The sequence below is a fragment of the Mastacembelus armatus genome, chromosome 8 (genome assembly GCF_900324485.2).
Source record: "Mastacembelus armatus chromosome 8, fMasArm1.2, whole genome shotgun sequence".
Taxonomy (NCBI): domain Eukaryota; kingdom Metazoa; phylum Chordata; class Actinopteri; order Synbranchiformes; family Mastacembelidae; genus Mastacembelus; species Mastacembelus armatus.
The window spans coordinates 21,298,499-21,316,650 of record NC_046640.1 but is presented as its reverse complement, the minus strand read 5'-3'; the positions used below and the strand labels follow the sequence as shown (position 1 = coordinate 21,316,650).

The window sequence follows — 18,152 nt, the reverse complement described above, 5'->3', positions numbered from 1 at the left end:
ATGGAAATCTTTGTAATTTCTCTTTGCAGAAATTTTCATGCGCGCAATTTACGCACAAACAAATCCATGTTTAACTTTAGATGGATGGATGGATGGATGGATGGATGGATGGATAGATGGATAGATGGATAGATGGATAGATGGATAGATGGATAGATGGATAGATAGATAGATAGATAGATAGATAGATAGATAGATAGATAGGCGGGAGCAACAAAGACACAGAATTACCTCTCAACCAATCAGAGACCTCGGAGCCTGCGTCCCTACTTTGTGCAGCTCCTTTAAGACTTGTCCTCCCCTCTGTCTTTTTATTTTTTTCTCTCGGCCTCATACAAGGAGCTCTTTAAGCCCCGGTACCGACACACAGAGCAGGCATTCATACGCTGGCAGCGCGAGCGAGGGGGCTGGGGAGCGAGCGTCACTTTGGAAACTCGGGAACTCACGGATTCTCGTGCAAAACCGGCGACCTCCTTTTCTCATTACTGAAGTAAGACGCTTAGCATTTCCAACTCTTTCCTCTGTGCTGCTGCTGCTCTGACTCTGCGCTTTGATTCTCGTCGGAGTAACAGAGAAGAGCCCGACTCAGAGTCAGAGATGTAATGTTGGTTAACATTGCCTGGATCACTATTTAGAACTTTTTACGGATTTGTGAGCTAGGACTGTGGTCATATACTGGTCCCAAATGACTAATGTGTTCATTCTAAAGTTTTAATAACATCTGGGACATTTTATTCATCCAGGTCTTCGTGTAGAAAAACTAATCTGAGACTAGAGCTTTTACAATATTTAACATTTTCTGCATCAAAAACTTTATTTAATTTCGGTTTAGGCATGTACGAAGAATTTTTGAGTCATGGTAATGATCGTTCTGTTGTCAGTGGAACAGGTGGTCCTGTTTTAAATTGATTTATTTTTGTTTCGATGATCATTATTTGTTTTGGAAGGTTTTTACTGGTACTGACTGTAGAATTTAGGATTTTTGCGTTTACTCAAGCAGCTTTCTAAAAGAGAAGAGCGTTTGAAAAGTTGTAGGTGAAATGAAATAACAGTAAAGGCACATTAGGGACAAAACAACCTTAACATCCAAACGGAATCTGGTGCAGACGCAAATAATTTATAATCTGTATTTATAATCTGTAATGACGTATTTCTATAGATCCACATTTGCTAGATTATACAGCGCTTGGTTTAATTGCATAATGTGCCGGTTTGTTTGGACCAGATGAAACTTCGTTTATTTCACTGCCATTAAAACAAAGTTTCCAAACAAGCAAATTAAGGCCAACTTATTGGTAAGTCAAGCGGCGATAATGAGTTCACATAGCCGGAAATTCATTACGCGCTGTAAATGTGCTCGGTAAATCCAAATAATCTCGATCTGAAGGGTGTGTCAGAAACAATCTATAAATACTCTGATAATTCCTGAACTAAAGGGCATTTACTGTTTCGGACTGAGCCCCGTGACAACAGACAGTTTTAAAATCCTTTACTTGGTTTGATTTTAATTTGAGGCTGAATATGTTAATACTTTAAGATCAATGTGGTCATTAAGGAAAATATCACAAGTGATTTTTAATGATTGTTTTTTTCCTTTCTTTCTTATGAGAGGTAATATGAACACGCAGCGCGTCGAGCCAACGCAGACAACAGGTGCGCAAAGGGGCATTTTGGTGCGTTTTTACGCACGGTGTTTAGGTTTTGTCTGCAGCAGGGGCGCGGACTGCGAACCAGCCTCGCAGACCAGGTGGCAAACGCGTATCGTTAGTAATGCGCCTCGGACAGATGGTGAAGCTTAACATGGGCCTCTGCTGGAAATGGAAACAATCTGATGTTGAATAAAAGCTGGTTTTCACAACACGTCAAACTTTTATAAAGAGCCACACGACATTTATTCTGCCGTTTAACTCAATTTTTAAAAAGTCCACTGCTGGTTACAGCAGCAGCTGTTAACCAAACACCAACACATAAATTAGTTCATGTAGAATTTAGAAGAGCTGAACATTTGTCTTCAAATATAAAGATGAGGCAACCTCCTCACTTAACCCGAACATGAACACACAAGCTTTTAAAACGGACTACCTATTGCGTAATGTCAACAGACGTGTATGAGATTTTGGTGCAACACGATACGGAGGAAAGAAAACAAACCAGCGGGCTGTGAGGCTTCACGGGACGTTCTCTGCTGATTTAGAACCTAAACCTTGAGGCTGAGTGTTGATTTAAGGGACAAAACAAGGACACATTTTGCTCCTGTCGATAGACCTGGGCCTGTTTCACAAACACGGCGTATACTGACACGCACGCACACAGAGTTTATATTTCCAGCGCCAGGTCCATGTTTATCCAAGACCTGCAGAGTATAAATCCAAGGTCTGTGCTGCTGCGGCCTCATATCATTCCAACACTTTCTCTCCGGGGACCTTGGAACAACTGCAAACCCTTAAACAGTAGCTTGTTTGGGGGCGAGGGTTGTGCCTGCAGAGAGGCACTGCGTTCTGCTGGAACTGGAAGTCTGCCGCTTATACTCGATATAAAAAGTCTAAAGTTTATGCAGATGCACTTACAGGATTAAAAAAATGGGAAATCCATTTTGGTTTTTGAGCAGATTTTGTACCATCATGGCAAATCTTAACCATGAAGCATTAAGTCCTGGTCAAACTTGTTTTGGAAATGTCTCTTATACTCCTGACATTTAACGAAATCACTTGAGGTTCATTATTTATATTAGTGAAAGATGAAGGCAACATGGAAACTCCTCACATTTAACAGGTTTTTATGGGTGAAACAAGTTGGGGTGGGGCGTGGTTTTATTGACGATAGAGAAGAAACTGTAAAATCAGGCCAAAGTCTTCTCCGTAACAGACAATGGCTTAGCCTGGGTCTAACAGCACCGCTTCCCTGCAGGGTCCAGGTGTTTGTGAAGTTTTTGTTGCCAGGTGAAACAGGGACTGTTACTGTTTTTGTAATGGCGCTCCTCAACACTCTGCTGTTTCAGGTCCTCGCTGTCGGATTTCAATTGCGGGGCACACGGAGGAGAGAGAGAAGGGGAAGTCAGGAGGGAAGAGAGACTGGGTGAGTTTGGCGCAGGCAGCTGTGCATTAGTAGCTAAACTGGGGTCCAAGGTGCGCACTGAGCCGCCTATGATACCAACAACCCGGATGGAAAGAACTTTAATGTGGAACCCTCACAGAGTTTTGCAACGGAGGCTGAGAGTAGAGACAGACTGGCAGTTTATATTATAACTTAGAGGAGTCCAAAGGGACAGATCAGACAGCGTCAGCCCACACTCCGTGCGTAACTGTAGGGATAAGCAGGAACAGGGACCCGGTAGACAGAGCTGAGCATTTAGGAACAGGCGTTGGATCCTCTGCGCACCTGGAGGCTTGTGTGTGTAGGAAGATGTCGAGAGAGGAGCACAGCTTGTCGGAGGTCGAGCTGAGTCCCGGCATGTCGGACGACAGCCGCTCACTGTCACCAGGACATTCCTCCGGTGCAACGGGTGGGGGGGACTCGCCCATCCACGGGCAGCCGCAGCTGGCGAGTCTGGACGACATGTCGGCGGGCTGCTCGTCCGTCAAATCCGAAGACGAGGAAGACCGCTTCCCCCAAGGTATCCGCGAGGCGGTGAGCCAGGTGCTCAGTTGCTACGATTGGACCCTCGTGCCCATGCCCGTGCGCGTGAACACAGGAAGCAAGAGCAAGCCACACGTGAAGAGGCCAATGAACGCCTTCATGGTGTGGGCGCAGGCGGCGCGGAGGAAACTGGCCGACCAACACCCACACCTGCACAACGCGGAGCTCAGCAAGACCCTGGGGAAGCTGTGGAGGTGAGGAGGCCACTTCATGTGAACAGTTAGAGCAGTTAGAGCTGACAGCCCACCTCCTGATGCTCACACTCACACTCACTCATTCAGCAGCAGCGGGTTTGAAATACATTCATTAACAAGCCACATCTGCAGCACAGAGACCCGGTCTTTGTAATAAACATGTTCAGGATAAACTCAGAAACATTAGTGCTCTGCAGGGGTCAGACACGGGGTTAGGGGACACAGTGGAGAGGGCAAAGGTCAGTGTCATGGTGACGCCTGAGAGTTTCAGGGACAACTGGACAAAGTGATCTTGTCCTGAACATTTCCCTAAACTAAGAACATAAAAAGTTCCTGAGATCTGAACTGCATTATCTTCATACTGTTTGATCAGTAAGAACCACAATATGTTTAATGACTTTAGTTTAAAAATTACTTGTTTACACACACAAATAAAAAGTGTTTTGATATTCCTGACTAAATTCCTGAGAATGGGACAAGTGGCTCATATCATGGTCTCTGATCACAACTTTAAGTTCAAAGTTCAGAGTTTATTTTAAAGACTCTTCTTTGCTTTCCCATGCAGAACATGCCAGCATTAAAGGTCAGAAAGGCTAAATTCATTAACCTTGTAGGAACTGAGCACTAATTAGATGAAGACTTGACCTTGGGCTCAGTCGTGATTGGTTAATTGGCTCAGAAAAACGATGAAGGGAGGTTAAGGCAGGTCAGGGGTTTCTCATGCCATTTTTGCCAGAAGCATAACCACCACAGTTCCATGTTTGCAGGCAGGATGCATCTTTAGTCAGAATCATTTCACCACATACACCTGTTGATCTTTTTTTCCTGAATCTTCCTGCATTGCATGTTTTCCTTATATCCGAGGCTTCTCAATGAGGCTGACAAGCGACCCTTCATTGAGGAGGCAGAGAGGCTGAGGAAGCAGCACAAGAAGGATTATCCCGACTACAAATACCAACCACGCCGCCGCAAGAATGGAAAGCCTGGTTCTGGCTCAGGAAGCGAGGCCGACGGCCATTCGGAGGGTGAGGGCAGCCACAGCCAGTCCCACTACAAGGGCCTCCACCTGGACGTGGCACATTGTGGGGGAGCCGGGTCGCCTCTGGCAGATGGGCACCACCTTCATGCCGCAGGTCCTCACCCACTACCCCAGTAACACCATCCTGACACAGATAGGAAATTGTTTGAGTCTCCAAGGAAAACAGCTCTAACTATATGTTTTCTTGTGTCCTTATAGGTCAGAGCCACAGTCCTCCAACACCTCCCACCACTCCCAAGACAGAGTCTCAATCTGGGAAAGCAGGGGATGGAAAAAGGGAGGGTGTTGGGAACGGGGCCCCTCGTGGCACAATTGGAGCAGAGGGAAGTTCAGGTGCTCCAGGATCTGGAAAACCTCACATTGACTTTGGTAATGTGGACATTGGTGAGATGAGCCATGAGGTGATGGCCAACATGGAGCCTTTTGATGTCAATGAGTTTGACCAGTATCTTCCCCCAAACGGGCAGCCGGGGGTTGGACAGGGTGCTGGTGCAGGAGCAGCCGCAGCAGCTTCTCCAGCCTCCCCGTACACGTACGGCATCTCCTCAGCTCTGGCAGTGGCCAGTGGACACTCAGCAGCCTGGCTCTCCAAGCAGCAGCAGTCACAGCAACACCACGGCTCCCCTCTGAGCTCAGACCCCTCCAAGGCTCAAATCAAGAGTGAGACCGGAGGAGCTGGGGCTCACTTCTCAGAAGCAGTCTCAGCAGGGTCTCACGTCACCTACACCCCCCTCAGCCTTCCCCACTACAGTTCTGCCTTCCCCTCGCTGGCTTCCAGGGCTCAGTTTGCTGATTATGCTGATCACCAGGCTTCAGGGTCATACTACACCCACTCCAGCCAGGCCTCTGGGTTGTACTCCGCCTTCTCTTACATGGGCCCCTCCCAGAGGCCCCTGTACACGCCTATCGCTGACCCTGCCAGCGTACCACAGTCACACAGCCCGACACACTGGGAACAGCCCGTCTACACAACACTGTCGCGGCCATGACAGACAACGAGACCAGAGGATACTGGTGCAGGTTCAGCCCCCATGTCGGACCCAAGGAGCAGGAGCAGCAACAACAGCAACAGCAGTGTTGGTGGTTTTGGAGGTGGAAGGGGTCTGGGCCAAAGGGAGTGGGCAGGCACCAGGGGAGGAGGCTGGGGAGGCATGTGGGTGGGGACCCCATTGTGGTTTAGCCCAGATGCAGAAATGCTGTCACAGCCCAAGGATGAGTTTGAACCGTGGTGCTTTTAGGGGGCGCAGAAGTTTGGTGCGGTAAAAAACAAAACACATCCACCATCGCAGAGTTCCAGGTTTGATTCACAGCAGCAAAACGTCTGCTGCTCAAAAACCACAATTAGCAGAGTTGGTTTATGATCACGTCTCTGTGGGTTTGGTGACTCCATATGTAGCAGAGGACGCACACTGCACCGTCTACCCCCCGGGGTCAGCAGCCACAGGGACCATGGTCCACAGTGATAATAACATCTTAATCTCTAATATGTAACTTCAAGATGAAAACCTTGGCCTGTATTATGAAAGGCCAATGAAATCTTTTAATACCAGGTGAATGGAGTGCCAAACTATTTGGCTATGGCCCATTCATTTCTCAGGACTGACCTTTTATCAAACAGATGTTTAGTGTTGCTTTTGGAAATCAATACAAAACAGGTTCTGTTGGTTTCTGAGGCACATTTGTCCCTATTTAAATCTGCTGTGTTCACAAAAACGCCTTTTGTACACACAATGAACAAGCACAGCAGAAAAATGCCATAAAACCAGTTTTGTTCAATGAAACACATATTTCATAAAAGGTTTTCATGACTGACTGACTATTATCAGGATAGTTTATACAAAAGTACTTGAAACTACAAATGTACATATATTGATGTGTACAGACATGAAATATTTGTAAAATGACCAAAGTTTTGAGACCAAAACTTTAAATGTAGAGAAGAAACCGACGTTTCTCCCAACGTGACTCAAAACTACCTTAACATGAACTAATTAGTTTGCTTTAGATGTCAACATTATTCCAATTGTTGTAAATGTCTTAAAAACATATTGTTTCAGAAGCTACTCCTGCCTTTTTCCCCACAGCGGCACTGATGAGTGTGATGGTCTTCGTTAGCATTTGACATATTGATGAAGCACGTTAATGTTAAAAGACTGTCTTCATTGATAAGGCTCACATTTTCATTTTAACGACTGAGTGTATTAATACTATCCAGTGCTTTCTGCCACGATTATATCCAGTGAATCCACCACTGCCTTTCTCTCTATGTAGAACAGTTTTCAGTACGTTCTGATTCTAGTTGTGTATCGTTTAAAGAAATATTTCAAGACAGTTTCAGTGATGCCAAGACTGAGAAAGTGTTGCCAGAGATTGTGTGAGTAAAGCAGTTAGAATATAAGCTTTATCACAACTTAACCTTAAATGTATTCAATATAAAATGTGCCTTGTCATTAATATACTGATTACTAACACATGGGACAGAGAAGCAACAACCTGTATGTTAAATCCTTTTTGTTTTTGTTTTCTATTTGTGTTGTGTTTTTTCTGATTTCTCATCTCTCGCTCTCCATAGACGTCACAACTGTATTTTCATTATCATACTCTTCACCTGGCAATAAGAAAATATATACTTCGTTTGCCTTATTTTATGTTTATCACCCATATACTCTTTGGACACAGAAGCGAACCATATGCATGCAGCACTGCTTGATTTCATTTAACCATTTACCTCCAGCACAAGAAGCAGAGTTCATTTAACATTTTTCACTGCTTTATATGAAATATCTGTTAATGTTGCTATGAATGTTTCATTTATTTATATTGGTTTCATGTTTGCGCTGTTTCTTTTCATTATAGAGAAAACTTCACTGCCGTCTTAGTAGTAGCCATTTTATTCTGTTGTGTAACTGCAGCAAACCAGCTTCTAAGTAACAGCAGGAGCGAAAGCCTAAACATGTGATGACTAATGACCTTTTATTCTCACTTGAAATAAAGCTATTATTTCTGCTTTAATACAAGTCTGCCTATTGAATCCTTTTACAATAGATCAGAATACTTAATATGTAATAAATATTAGTTTGAATAGCTAAAGTATGATACAAAAATAATTGTCAGATACCAGAAATGTTCCTACTACGATGGAAGAAAAATTCATTTCTCTTCATAAATTACAGAAAACAACAAAAGCACATGTCTTCATGGCGTCTAATGACTGAAGCCCTGCTCACATTTCCAACATAATCTGTTCAGCTCATGGATAATTCACTTCAGCTGGCCGCGACTCAGCTGACGGCCACAGCTGACTCTCAGCAGAGGTAAGAGAACATTAGCGGTGGTTCCTTCCGTGCACGGACGGTGAGTGAATCTGTGTGGATGTTACAACGGGAACAGAACTGACCCACATTAATGCACTAAAGTGAGATCAGTGCAAACCAAAGCTTCCTCTGATTTATCAACCTCAGAAGGGGCTGCGATTGGTGATGCACGGCCACATGCATATTTCAGGTTTGTTACACTGCGAATGCATGCACGTATGTTGCTGTGAGCTGCAGGTTAAGCCTGACTCCTAATTCTCTCTCTTTAATCGGCTGGGCGATACTTTGGAAAGACAAAGAAGGCCATTGAAAGAGAACTTTGGGGGAGGAGGGAAACAGGGCAATGAGGGAGCCCTAGCCATAACTGCCAGGCCTGCAGCTTCACCGGGATACAAAGGGACTCTCATACATTCTCTGCACAAAGACCCTACAACTCCTGCGACCCACCCTCCTCCTCTGAGGAGAAAGATAGATAGATAGACAGACAGACAGACAGACAAGAAAGACAGACAGACAGAAAGAAGATAGATACTTTATTCATCCCCAATGGGGGAAATTCAGAATGGGGAAGGTGAAAACTTACAAAGGGCTTTGCATGAATTACAAAAAAATCCAAAGTATGCATTAAAATGCCAGACAAAATTTGTTCTCAAGGGATCCGACTGGTAAACTTAACATGATACAGTTAAATGGAATTGGGTACTTTCATTTGTTAAGAGCAGATCTTCAAAATAAATCCAAATCTGAAAAATGCTAAGAATGACATTATATATGAGTAAACAGGGATTATGGGCAATTTGTCTCCAAAACTGTTTAAAGAGAAGTTAAGTAATTATAAAACAACAGGAGACACACAATCCAAAGAGAAGACATGATGTGTACGAACACAACAATAAGGATCAGAAAACAGCAAAAGAAGAAGAAGGTAGACTGTGAAGAGCAAAAGAATAAGTCAGAAGATATTAGCCACACCCTCAGCTGGGTGGAGGGTGACCTGATGGTGTCCTCACTGTGGTGAGTACTGGTGAGTATCACATGCCCCCCACCCCCCACCCATTAAAGGAGCACAGCATCACCCTGAGGCTGTGTCTCCTCTAATCAAAGGATTCACAGATTAAACAAGTTTCTAAGAAATTTATAACTGTCTTCACACATTTACAGACACCAGTAGAAAACGGCTTTATCCTGACGAGGTTTAAACGTTTGTGTGATGCATGAGAGAACAAGAAAACATGCATGCTCATACACACACACACACACACACACACAGAACATGTAACATCACACAGCCTCATGTACAACAAAACCGTTAATCCTCTTTCTCCTGTATCTGCCTGAGGAACAGCCCACTTCCTCCAAACAATACAGCAACTGTCTGGCTGCTTTGTGTGTTTGTGGGGGAAGAGCGAGGAGACGCAGAGCATCGTGTTAGTTTCAGCATCTCTTTAGACAGTTTCCGAACACCAGGCGTGACAAGAACCTCCCAGCAAATTAGTTTTGGAAGGAATGCAGCCTATAAACATACTGACAGGGGAACAGCCAAATGTTTTATAAATTGTAATAAAGAGATCATAAGAATCAATCCTTTTCTTTAGATCCCTAAAACAGCCAGAGATCATTTCAAGATCCAGACAAAATCAGATTATTATGTAATTCAATAAATATTGTTTGGAGAGTAATGTCAATGCTTTATCAACGGTACAGAAGAACCACCTATGACCTCAGAATACTAATATATCCAAAGAGGAAGGTTAGAATATGTCAAGCACAGCCATCAATGGCTTTTATCTACACAGCTGTCAGTCTGGACATGGTAGTGAAAAACTGCAGATTACACTCATGTATTTCATGAATATCTCAAAATGAGAAAGAAATAACATGTAGAACAAGAAAGTGTCATTAAAAAACAAACAGTGGATATAAACAGACTGTTAAGAGGAGAATTAGTGACTATTTCTAACACTAAAGCTGCAACAACAGTTTCAGACTATTTACTATACTGGTGTCAAACGTCTGTAGGCTTACTGCAAATCAAACACACTTCAGCTTACCTGGAATTTGCACTTAGTCAGGTGTATCCAGCTTTTTGGATAATTATACTGTTAAATCTCTGTGACATAGATATGAAACCAACAGGTAAAACTTCACACACGTGTCTGTGTAAGTCATATGAAGTAGACGTGACCATTCATACAAAAGAGTTTATTTATAACAATAAAACAGTTCTTTCCCACTAACCAGCCTCCTCCTTCCAAAACAACAAATGGAACATTTACAACACAGGATGATTTTCTAAAACCAAATGTTTGACTTAAATACATTTCCCCCTTGTGGCTCTTAGTTATAATGCAGCTATTAAAACAAATAGTATAAGTGATGCAGCAACAATGTAAGGCGAGTCAGGGTCTGATTATTGGATTATCAACCCATAATCAACACACTGGTTTGTTTTTCACAGCTCTTCCAAAATCTGTTTGATACAGTCCATGTATTTATATGTGACTGGATAATAAAGGATTCAATCGTGGTATGAACTGGAGGGAGATAATTTCATTATCCTAAGGAAACTCCTGGGTTTGTGTAGCTGACTGACCTGACATGATGGAGGTATATTGTTTTGTCAATGCAGACTGGATAAGTTCGTTAATCAGTAATGATCAGCTCGTCGCAGCCCCAGTCTTCGTAGCTCCCATCGGGAAGGTACCTGCGGATGATGATGGGGATTTTTCTGCTTCTGTTGGAGGAGACAAACCAGAACCATGGTAAGACACTGGGGAGTACAGGGCGGCTCTAAATCTCACAATAATGATCTCTGCACTTACTTGAGCTCTTTCATAGCTATTTGCAAAGGGTCTGTCTCCCCCTCCAGCTCTACCATGACTGGAGCGCACATCCTGTTTGGAACAAATCAGCAAGTACTGAATTCCAGCCAATGTGCAAATAGAAGAGATTCACCTCATTACGTAAAGGCTTGTGTAGAAAAGAGCCAGAGCTGAGACACCACATCTGGACATCTGAACATCTGGACACACTCACGCAATCTGTAGAGCTCGTGTTCCCAGCACTCTGGCCCGCTCGTACTTGGTCATGTAGGGTGTCGTGATCCTCTTCTGGTTCGCCTGCTGGCCCTCTCCTGCGGGCAAGATCTGCACATGCTCCTGGTCTTCCTGCCCACAGCAGCAAAGCAAACAATTTGGACTCATTAAACATTGTTAACCAGCAGCGGGGCAGCATTCCTGAATAAATAAATCGGAAATAGTAAATGGGTTGTTTGATTATGCTGTTTACTTTATCAGAGAAATCACAAGGACTTACATCTTCTGCGTTTTCCAGGTCATCTAATCCCTCATCCTCCTCGGCATCATCAAAATCTCCATCATCGAAGCTAAAATGTAACAGAAAATGTACGAAATAGGCCTCAGCTCCAGAGGAGGTTTGATGTTCGTGTCTGTTAATTAGCAGTTAGCTCAAACATTAGCACACGTCGCGTCATGTTATGATTAAAAACGCGGGTAAACATCGCGCGTTGAACCTTTGTGTCGTTACTTACTTATCTTCGTTGTCGGACATGTTTTGTTTCCAAGCTCAGACGAGTCTCTGTGAATCTTAACAACTAATTTTTATTTCCAGCGACTTTTGTTGTCAACATGGACCCACATGAACGTTACGAGCGCTCCACTTCCGGTCGATCGGTGCGTTGAAAAAACATTCCGGATAGGAAAAGAGAGACATTTGTTTCATTCCGCCTGTCCCGCACTTGAATCTAAAATGTGTTTAGGAAAAGTTCAAACTTAAAGACTTTGGTATAAATCTAGAAACATTAATAAAGTACGGTTTCATAATGAGGCAAATTAGTGGGAAGTCTATTTGTCATATTTCACACACTTAACGTTGTTAATGTGCTTATCTTTAAACCAGCAGGACTATTTTTCTCCATTTATTGCTTCAAACAGAAAAAGTACAGAATAACAGCCCAACAACTCAGGATAAGTGCATGTATTTCACCGGTTTAAGACAAGTTAATCAAACACCAGTAGAAAAAGAGCAGCAACAGTTTGAAATAAAGACGCTTTAATCAGAAAATATATAATTCTTCTCTATGGACAAGACAAAGTTTCCCAAATACAGGTAAATAATAAAAACATAAATACTGGTGGACTTAAAGCAGATAGGGCAAGTAAAGAAACATGGAAGGGTAAATGTACATGGACAGCACAGAGAACATAATATATGCTACTGAGCTGCTCTTTGCCAACTTAATGTTTCACAGAAGGACAATCTTCAGTGGTAAAAGATGTTTCTGCAGTTATGACATTACTTCAGCTCTTTTTGCCCACAGAGTCTTTGGTGTTCTCTGCTTTATGGTTGAACATCTTAAAAACCTTTTTGGGATTGAACTTTCCTTTTGACTTCTTTAGCTCTTTCAGCCCTTCTTTCTGGAATTCTGAAAAGCGATAAAGTGTGGAAATATTATGTTATTATGTTTTTCAATTGCATTATCATCTGCTTAGACACAGACAGGAGAAGACAATCAAATGTAAAAGGATAGAGGAAAAAAAAGCTGTTTTCTCAGGGGAACCTTTAGAATTGAAAAGTTTTTCTCACCTTTGTTATTCATCATTTTATCCCAAAGCACATCTTCTTCTCTTTCCCTAATAAAAAAACAAAGTCACATTTCTACTTTACAACAAACACCTACGAATGTGAGGGTACGACATACTGTGTTTTCCACTGTACCTCTGCCTGTCCTGATCCAAGCTGCTGACGATGTGGTTCCTCTGCTCGATGATGGCGACCAGCTCGTCCATCAGTTGCCGCTCTCGACCTCGATCCTCCGGACTCCATTCGCTCTCTGAATGTGAAGACGACAGCAACAAAAGAACCTCAGAGCACTGGTTTGAAGTGAATCCATTCACTACATGCAGAAACCGTACCCAGTGAAGTTTAGACATGGAAGAAGTGCTGCAGTTACACACTGACCAGGTTTATTGAGGAGACATCTGAGATCGTACTCCACATCTGCCTGGCTCTCATCTAACCTCTGCTGCTTCATCCTGGGAACATGCACAGCACAAAATATAATCAAATTCACTTCTAACTGAAACAGGAAAGCATCCATTCATTTTTAAAATAATATATATATCCAAAATGCTGGTTGTGAGCTACTTACAGGTAAACCAGCTCTGTGTCTCTGCGCACCAGAACATGTTTCTCATGGATCAGGGAGAACCAGTCCATCAGCATCTGCTCTTCCTCCTTATCTGAAAGTAGAAGAGGGAGCATGAAAGCAGAGATATAGCCATCCCCATTATCACCAGGTTTACTACAAGAAGTCATTTCCTACCAGTAAATTATTTTGTCTAAAACCAGTAGGTAGAATTTGGTGTACCATTCTTGCAGTCTCTCAAATTCTTTTCCAGTTCCACTCCCCTTTGTTCCAGTGCATCTAAATGTTTTGTAAGCTCTTCCATCTCCACCTGCAGGTCTTCAGCAGAAACATCCTGGTCTGTCTGCACCTGCCACACGTCAATCTAAAACTTAGGAATATCTCACTCTCAGGTTTCTCTCAGGTTTCTGCAAACCTCTGATGACAGAAGCCTGAAGTAAGTGTCACGATAATCAGTGTGAACAAAACCAACTAAATGATGCATCTTCTTCTTCTATTAAGGCTGAAGATGATGGAAGCAAACCTACAAGTTGTTCACATACCTTTCTTTTGATGAGTGGGAAACCATGTCCAGGGGCCGGGGCCCGTCGAGATGATGTGGGCATTGCAGGTTCTGGATCAAATGAAGTGTCATTGCAGCTCGGCTAAAAATGGAAAAACAACATGATATGGGAAACTGAGAGATGGATGATTATCTTTGTCATGACAGGAACTGAGAATAAACCCCTGTGGCTGTTAAAACCTGCTGAGCCTGATCTGTTTACAGTGCATTAGTATTTCATAAAAATATTCTCCACAAAGTTGAGTGGTTAAACAAAGTAAAGTTGTAGTTATACTTCAATTTCATTTTTTCCAGTCCGATTAATCTCTGCTCATACCTTACTTCGACATGAGGTGACTGATTCATCTGCCTCTGTTGGACTTTGAGAGCAGGTGAAGGTGAGAGCTGGCACAGAGAGACTCCTGGTGAAAAACTGACTCTGTGCCTCGTCTGAAGTGGCTTGTGGCCCTGCAGTAACATCTGGTAATGAGCCACCTGTGCCTCCATTTTCATCCAAACCCAATGAACCGAATTGACACGTGTTTCGAGCTAGTTCTGTGGGAGTCTCCGCTGTACTGGGAAGTGCACTCACTCCCTCTGGTCTGTTTGGTGGAGTACTGCCGTCACATTCACTGGCAGTACTATCACCTGAACAAACCACAGCATCAGTGTCCCCTGATGAGTTTGTCAGATTGCCACTGATTTGGTCTGCGGACTCATGTTTAGCAGCCTCCTCCTCAATGTCCTCATCCTCATCCTCTCCAAATGGGTTGGGAGGGGGCACTTTGGGTCTGTACCAGGGCTCCTGCAGATTAGAGACAGGTTTGGAGCGAGGAGTGGGAACCAGGGGTGGAGCAGGAGGCAGCTGCATCCAGGGTCCAGGGTGGATGATGGTCAACCATGGATGGTTGGTTTTCACTTTAGGGCAGTCATTGGTTGGACTGGTGCTGAAGGGGGAAACACATTCAGTATTTACTATTATTATAATAAATCAATTTTGCCCAGACAATTTATTTCAATGTAAATGATAGAACTGCTCTAGTTAAAATGAAGATTTTATAAATAAATAGCCAAATGGCAGAAGAACAGATGAAGGAGAAGGAAAGAGATGCTTGATGATATGTGATATTCCAGAGACAGAAGAGAGCTGGAGGCAAGAAAAGGAAACCAGCCCTTGTGTAAACTTACGTGTGAGATGAACCCAGTGCAGATTTACTCTGGGTGGATGAACTGCCTGCACAGAAAGAAAGAAAGCCAAAAAATGGCTCCACTCATTTTTACACTGTCATAATAAACGGAAGGAATGAAAAACAACAGTGCGAGTAAAATAACAGACTGTTCACCTGCAGCAGGGGATTTGGTTGCAGTCTGTGAGGTTTTGGCCCTCGGTGCAGGAACAGGGACTGCAGAAGAGCCCAACATTTGCCTGGGTGGAGGAACCGGTTGACTGACTTCTGTTGCAGCTACACCCAGTGAAGAAGACTCAGCCTTTGATGCTCCTGGCTGTATTTTGCTGTTTGCCAGAACAGGTGCAGTTGTCCTGTTGCTCACACTAGTTGGGTGAGTATGGAGAGGTGCTGGCTTCTGTACCATGCTCTTTAGTCCAGCAGATGAGTCTCTGTGCTCTCTGTCTTTCTCCTCTCCGCTACTCTCATGTGTTTCCCTTGCCTCTGTTTCTGCTGTCTTATAAACCAGTCTGTCCCGTGACTCTGTTTTCTTAGTGTAATGAGGGACTCTGCTGATAGCCAATCCACTGAGAGAAAAATAACCTGTCTGAGTGGCAGATGCACTTTGCTTATTGAGGTCAACATGAGTATTTTGACTGTTCTGGTGAGTGCAGATCAAGGAACCAGCATCACTTCCCTTTGTGTAGGGCTCCGGTAAAAGAGTGTTGTGACACACTTTGCACCTGAACGATAAGAAAGAAAAAAATAGTATTGTTGTAAAGGTACACTTCAAAAATATGAATAAAAAAATAACCTACACTTATGTCTATATAATCATAAAAACACAAACAATAAACCTAATTCACTGAAGAAAATCCAAACTATTTTAGCAGAAATACGAGCTGCTGTTACCTTGTGATCTGTGCTGTTACCTGAAACAGCTGCGATGGTAGATCTTTCCATCAGTCAAATGTCTCTGTATAAGGTAGACAGGCTTGAAACACAAATTACAGACTGTTCGTGTCCTCGTGTGGGATAAATGATCTTTACCAGTTTCCAGATGAGTCGAGCTCTGAAAGCAGAACGGAAACCAGAAACAAAAACAGCAAAGAGCTTTAGAAAGAGGCTGTGTTGTCATTGCATGTGCATGTATGTTAAAATGACTGTGAGCGATTACCTTCACAGGTCTCAGACCAGCAGTTTTACTCTTGGTGACACTGTTTAAGACAGAGATGTGAGACGACCCCAGACTGGCAGGACCTGCTGCAAAACCAGATGGAGCAAAATGGAGCAAACCAGAACTTGAGGATGAAAACAAACAGAAGGTTGTACAGGCTCTTTGATGATCTTATTAAGGTGCAACCGCAATACTGCTCATAAAGAAGGTGAAATCAAGGTGCCATTCAAATCTTATTCCTGAAGGGGCAGCCTCCAAAGCAGCCGATAAAAGAGCACACACCGTAAGAGCTGCTGTTGAAGTAGTAGTAGAGCTGGTAAACGTAGGTGATGATGCTCAAACTATCAGGCACCTTGGTGGAAACCATGTCCCTTGGGTCCAGCAGTGCAGGGATGCCCAGCTTTGTTTCTGCAACCTCAAATGCCTCCAGATGAGAAAAAATGAAGCCATAATAAATGTGGGTGATTGCAAAGGCAGCTGACAGCATTTTGTGATAAATAAACGGCAAACACACAGTTGAAGGAGCCTGTTTGTGGTGCAGATAGAAATGACTCACCAGTTTGTTATTCTGATAAACATTGTCTTTGGAGAGGGAGCTGAAATCTCTGCAGGGGGACGAGGAAAAGTGAGAGGTTGATCAAGTTCTTATGAAAAGACAGAATGACAAGCAAATACAACAGCTGCCTGTTAATGAACGATGCTGATCCAGAAAGTCCACAGGTCAGTTGGTGCACAAGCGAAATGTAGAGACCAGATCAGATGATTCTAGTTGAGTTTAGCTGTTTGACGAGTAGAGTGTACATGCACATTAGACTAGTCAGGAAACAATGCACCTCGCTGTGTCTGCACAGGAAACACAGCTGCACCGCTCTACTCACATCAGCTCAGGTCGGTGACTGTGGATGATGGCACAAAACGCAAGTCCATCTCTGAAGGAGGTCGACATGTTCTTTATTTCCACGTCGGGGTAATGTGCGCATGTGACGCGGCACCACTCTCGTAAATCTTTCGGTGACACCATGTTTTGTGTAAGGTGAGACCTGTAGGCTGGGTGAACATGGCACTTTCAGAGTCAAAGGAAATCAAACCAATCTGAGCAGAGGAAACAGGAAAAGAGCGTTTATCACCTTTTCAAACTGCGTCTTTTTGCAGAAAACCCGCGGCCAAACTTGTGCACCGAGATGGTGAAGCAGCAGGAAGGAAGTTGTGCGGTGTGAGGTGAAGCCTAAAGTGTTTATATTGCTTCTCTGTTTCCACCTCCAAGTCCCGAGTGTCACTTTTCACCAAAAACCACCTCCGAGCTTCTGCATGTTCTGAACTGTTGTCCAACCATCAGCAGCGCCCTGAGGACTCCTGGGAGTTTTGTTAGAAAGGGTCTGAACATTTAAATAAAATCCCGTTATATGCTGTAGTCCACATTATAGCGCTGCACAAACCAGTGTCATACTCAATAGCTGCCACTGGAGGGCGACACAGAGCTGCTGCTCTATAATTAGGAAGGGGGTGTTTCTGGTTACATTCAAAAGACGTTTTTCTCTTCACTGCCGAACAGATAAACACATTGTTTTAAATGAGTTTCATAAAAACGCATTTATTCTAGTTTGTAGTTCACAGAACCGCAGTTACCTTCGTAACTTTTGTTTTTAGTTATTTAGCAGGGTTATATTTGGCCAACACATCCACTAGTCAATTCATGAAGGTAGTTTTTAGTCATCAATGAACCATTGTCTAAAAAGGTACTTCCGGTCAACTAAGTTAATAAAACCATTATTAGCAAACTATAATAGACACAATTTCTAGTTTAACAAAAGATCCGAGATGTGATATGTTTGAGAGTAAAAAGTGAATCTACTCTCAGATTAAATGTTTCTGTGGATATTTATGTCGGTGGCCGCTCTGCCTAAATGTCCTTTAATTT

The 18,152-nt window shown here is 43.3% G+C and overlaps 3 protein-coding genes across 5 annotated transcripts; 1 reads left to right on the top strand and 2 right to left on the bottom strand.

The window, feature by feature from the left end:
- The first annotated feature begins 217 nt into the window (after positions 1-217).
- On the top strand, positions 218-7,881 carry sox10 (SRY-box transcription factor 10). The gene is made up of 4 exons (XM_026325283.1): positions 218-490; positions 2,999-3,830; positions 4,695-4,963; positions 5,068-7,881. Exons 2-4 carry the CDS (start codon positions 3,403-3,405, stop codon positions 5,856-5,858), a joined length of 1,488 nt encoding a protein of 495 aa, XP_026181068.1. The 5' UTR covers positions 218-490; positions 2,999-3,402; the 3' UTR covers positions 5,859-7,881.
- A 1,844-nt stretch (positions 7,882-9,725) lies between these two features.
- Positions 9,726-11,872, bottom strand: polr2f (RNA polymerase II, I and III subunit F). The gene is made up of 5 exons (XM_026325293.1): positions 11,734-11,872; positions 11,499-11,568; positions 11,220-11,350; positions 11,006-11,077; positions 9,726-10,917 (listed from the first exon to the last, which is right to left on the bottom strand). The coding sequence occupies exons 1-5, from the start codon at positions 11,751-11,753 to the stop codon at positions 10,827-10,829; spliced, it is 384 nt and encodes a 127-aa protein (XP_026181078.1). The 5' UTR covers positions 11,754-11,872; the 3' UTR covers positions 9,726-10,826.
- Positions 11,873-12,237: 365 nt separating this feature from the next.
- Positions 12,238-17,947, bottom strand: LOC113141066 (MICAL-like protein 2). Of its 3 annotated transcripts, XM_026325280.2 has the most exons (16): positions 17,362-17,944; positions 17,113-17,281; positions 16,791-16,839; positions 16,517-16,658; positions 16,235-16,320; positions 15,990-16,129; positions 15,235-15,800; positions 15,080-15,125; positions 14,229-14,838; positions 13,893-13,994; positions 13,573-13,699; positions 13,354-13,444; positions 13,164-13,237; positions 12,921-13,035; positions 12,789-12,835; positions 12,238-12,627 (listed from the first exon to the last, which is right to left on the bottom strand). In XM_026325280.2, exons 2-16 carry the CDS (start codon positions 17,253-17,255, stop codon positions 12,503-12,505), a joined length of 2,463 nt encoding a protein of 820 aa, XP_026181065.1. In that variant the 5' UTR covers positions 17,256-17,281; positions 17,362-17,944; the 3' UTR covers positions 12,238-12,502. The 3 variants fall into 3 exon arrangements, with proteins under 3 accessions (XP_026181065.1, XP_026181066.1, XP_026181064.1); XM_026325281.2 differs by having other exon boundaries at positions 16,235-16,317; positions 17,113-17,947; XM_026325279.1 differs by having other exon boundaries at positions 17,113-17,943.
- Between the last annotated feature and the right edge of the window lie 205 nt (positions 17,948-18,152).

Excerpts from the sequence above, each read along its gene's own strand:
- sox10 (XM_026325283.1), top strand. The coding sequence starts at position 3,403 with ATGTCGAGAGAGGAGCACAGCTTGTCGGAGGTCGAGCTGAGTCCCGGC. Across the intron at positions 3,831-4,694 it reads ACCCTGGGGAAGCTGTGGAG|GCTTCTCAATGAGGCTGACA; the intron begins GTGAGGAGGCCA and ends CTTATATCCGAG. Across the intron at positions 4,964-5,067 it reads GCACCACCTTCATGCCGCAG|GTCAGAGCCACAGTCCTCCA; the intron begins GTCCTCACCCAC and ends GTGTCCTTATAG.
- polr2f (XM_026325293.1), bottom strand. The coding sequence starts at position 11,753 with ATGTCCGACAACGAAGATAA. Across the intron at positions 11,569-11,733 it reads ATGTCCGACAACGAAGATAA|CTTCGATGATGGAGATTTTG; the intron begins GTAAGTAACGAC and ends GTTACATTTTAG. Across the intron at positions 10,918-11,005 it reads ATAGCTATGAAAGAGCTCAA|AAGCAGAAAAATCCCCATCA; the intron begins GTAAGTGCAGAG and ends CTCCTCCAACAG.
- LOC113141066 (XM_026325280.2), bottom strand. The coding sequence starts at position 17,255 with ATGGTGTCACCGAAAGATTTACGAGAGTGGTGCCGCGTCACATGCGCA. Across the intron at positions 15,126-15,234 it reads AACCAAATCCCCTGCTGCAG|GCAGTTCATCCACCCAGAGT; the intron begins GTGAACAGTCTG and ends CTTTCTGTGCAG. Across the intron at positions 13,700-13,892 it reads TCCCACTCATCAAAAGAAAG|GTGCAGACAGACCAGGATGT; the intron begins GTATGTGAACAA and ends GACGTGTGGCAG.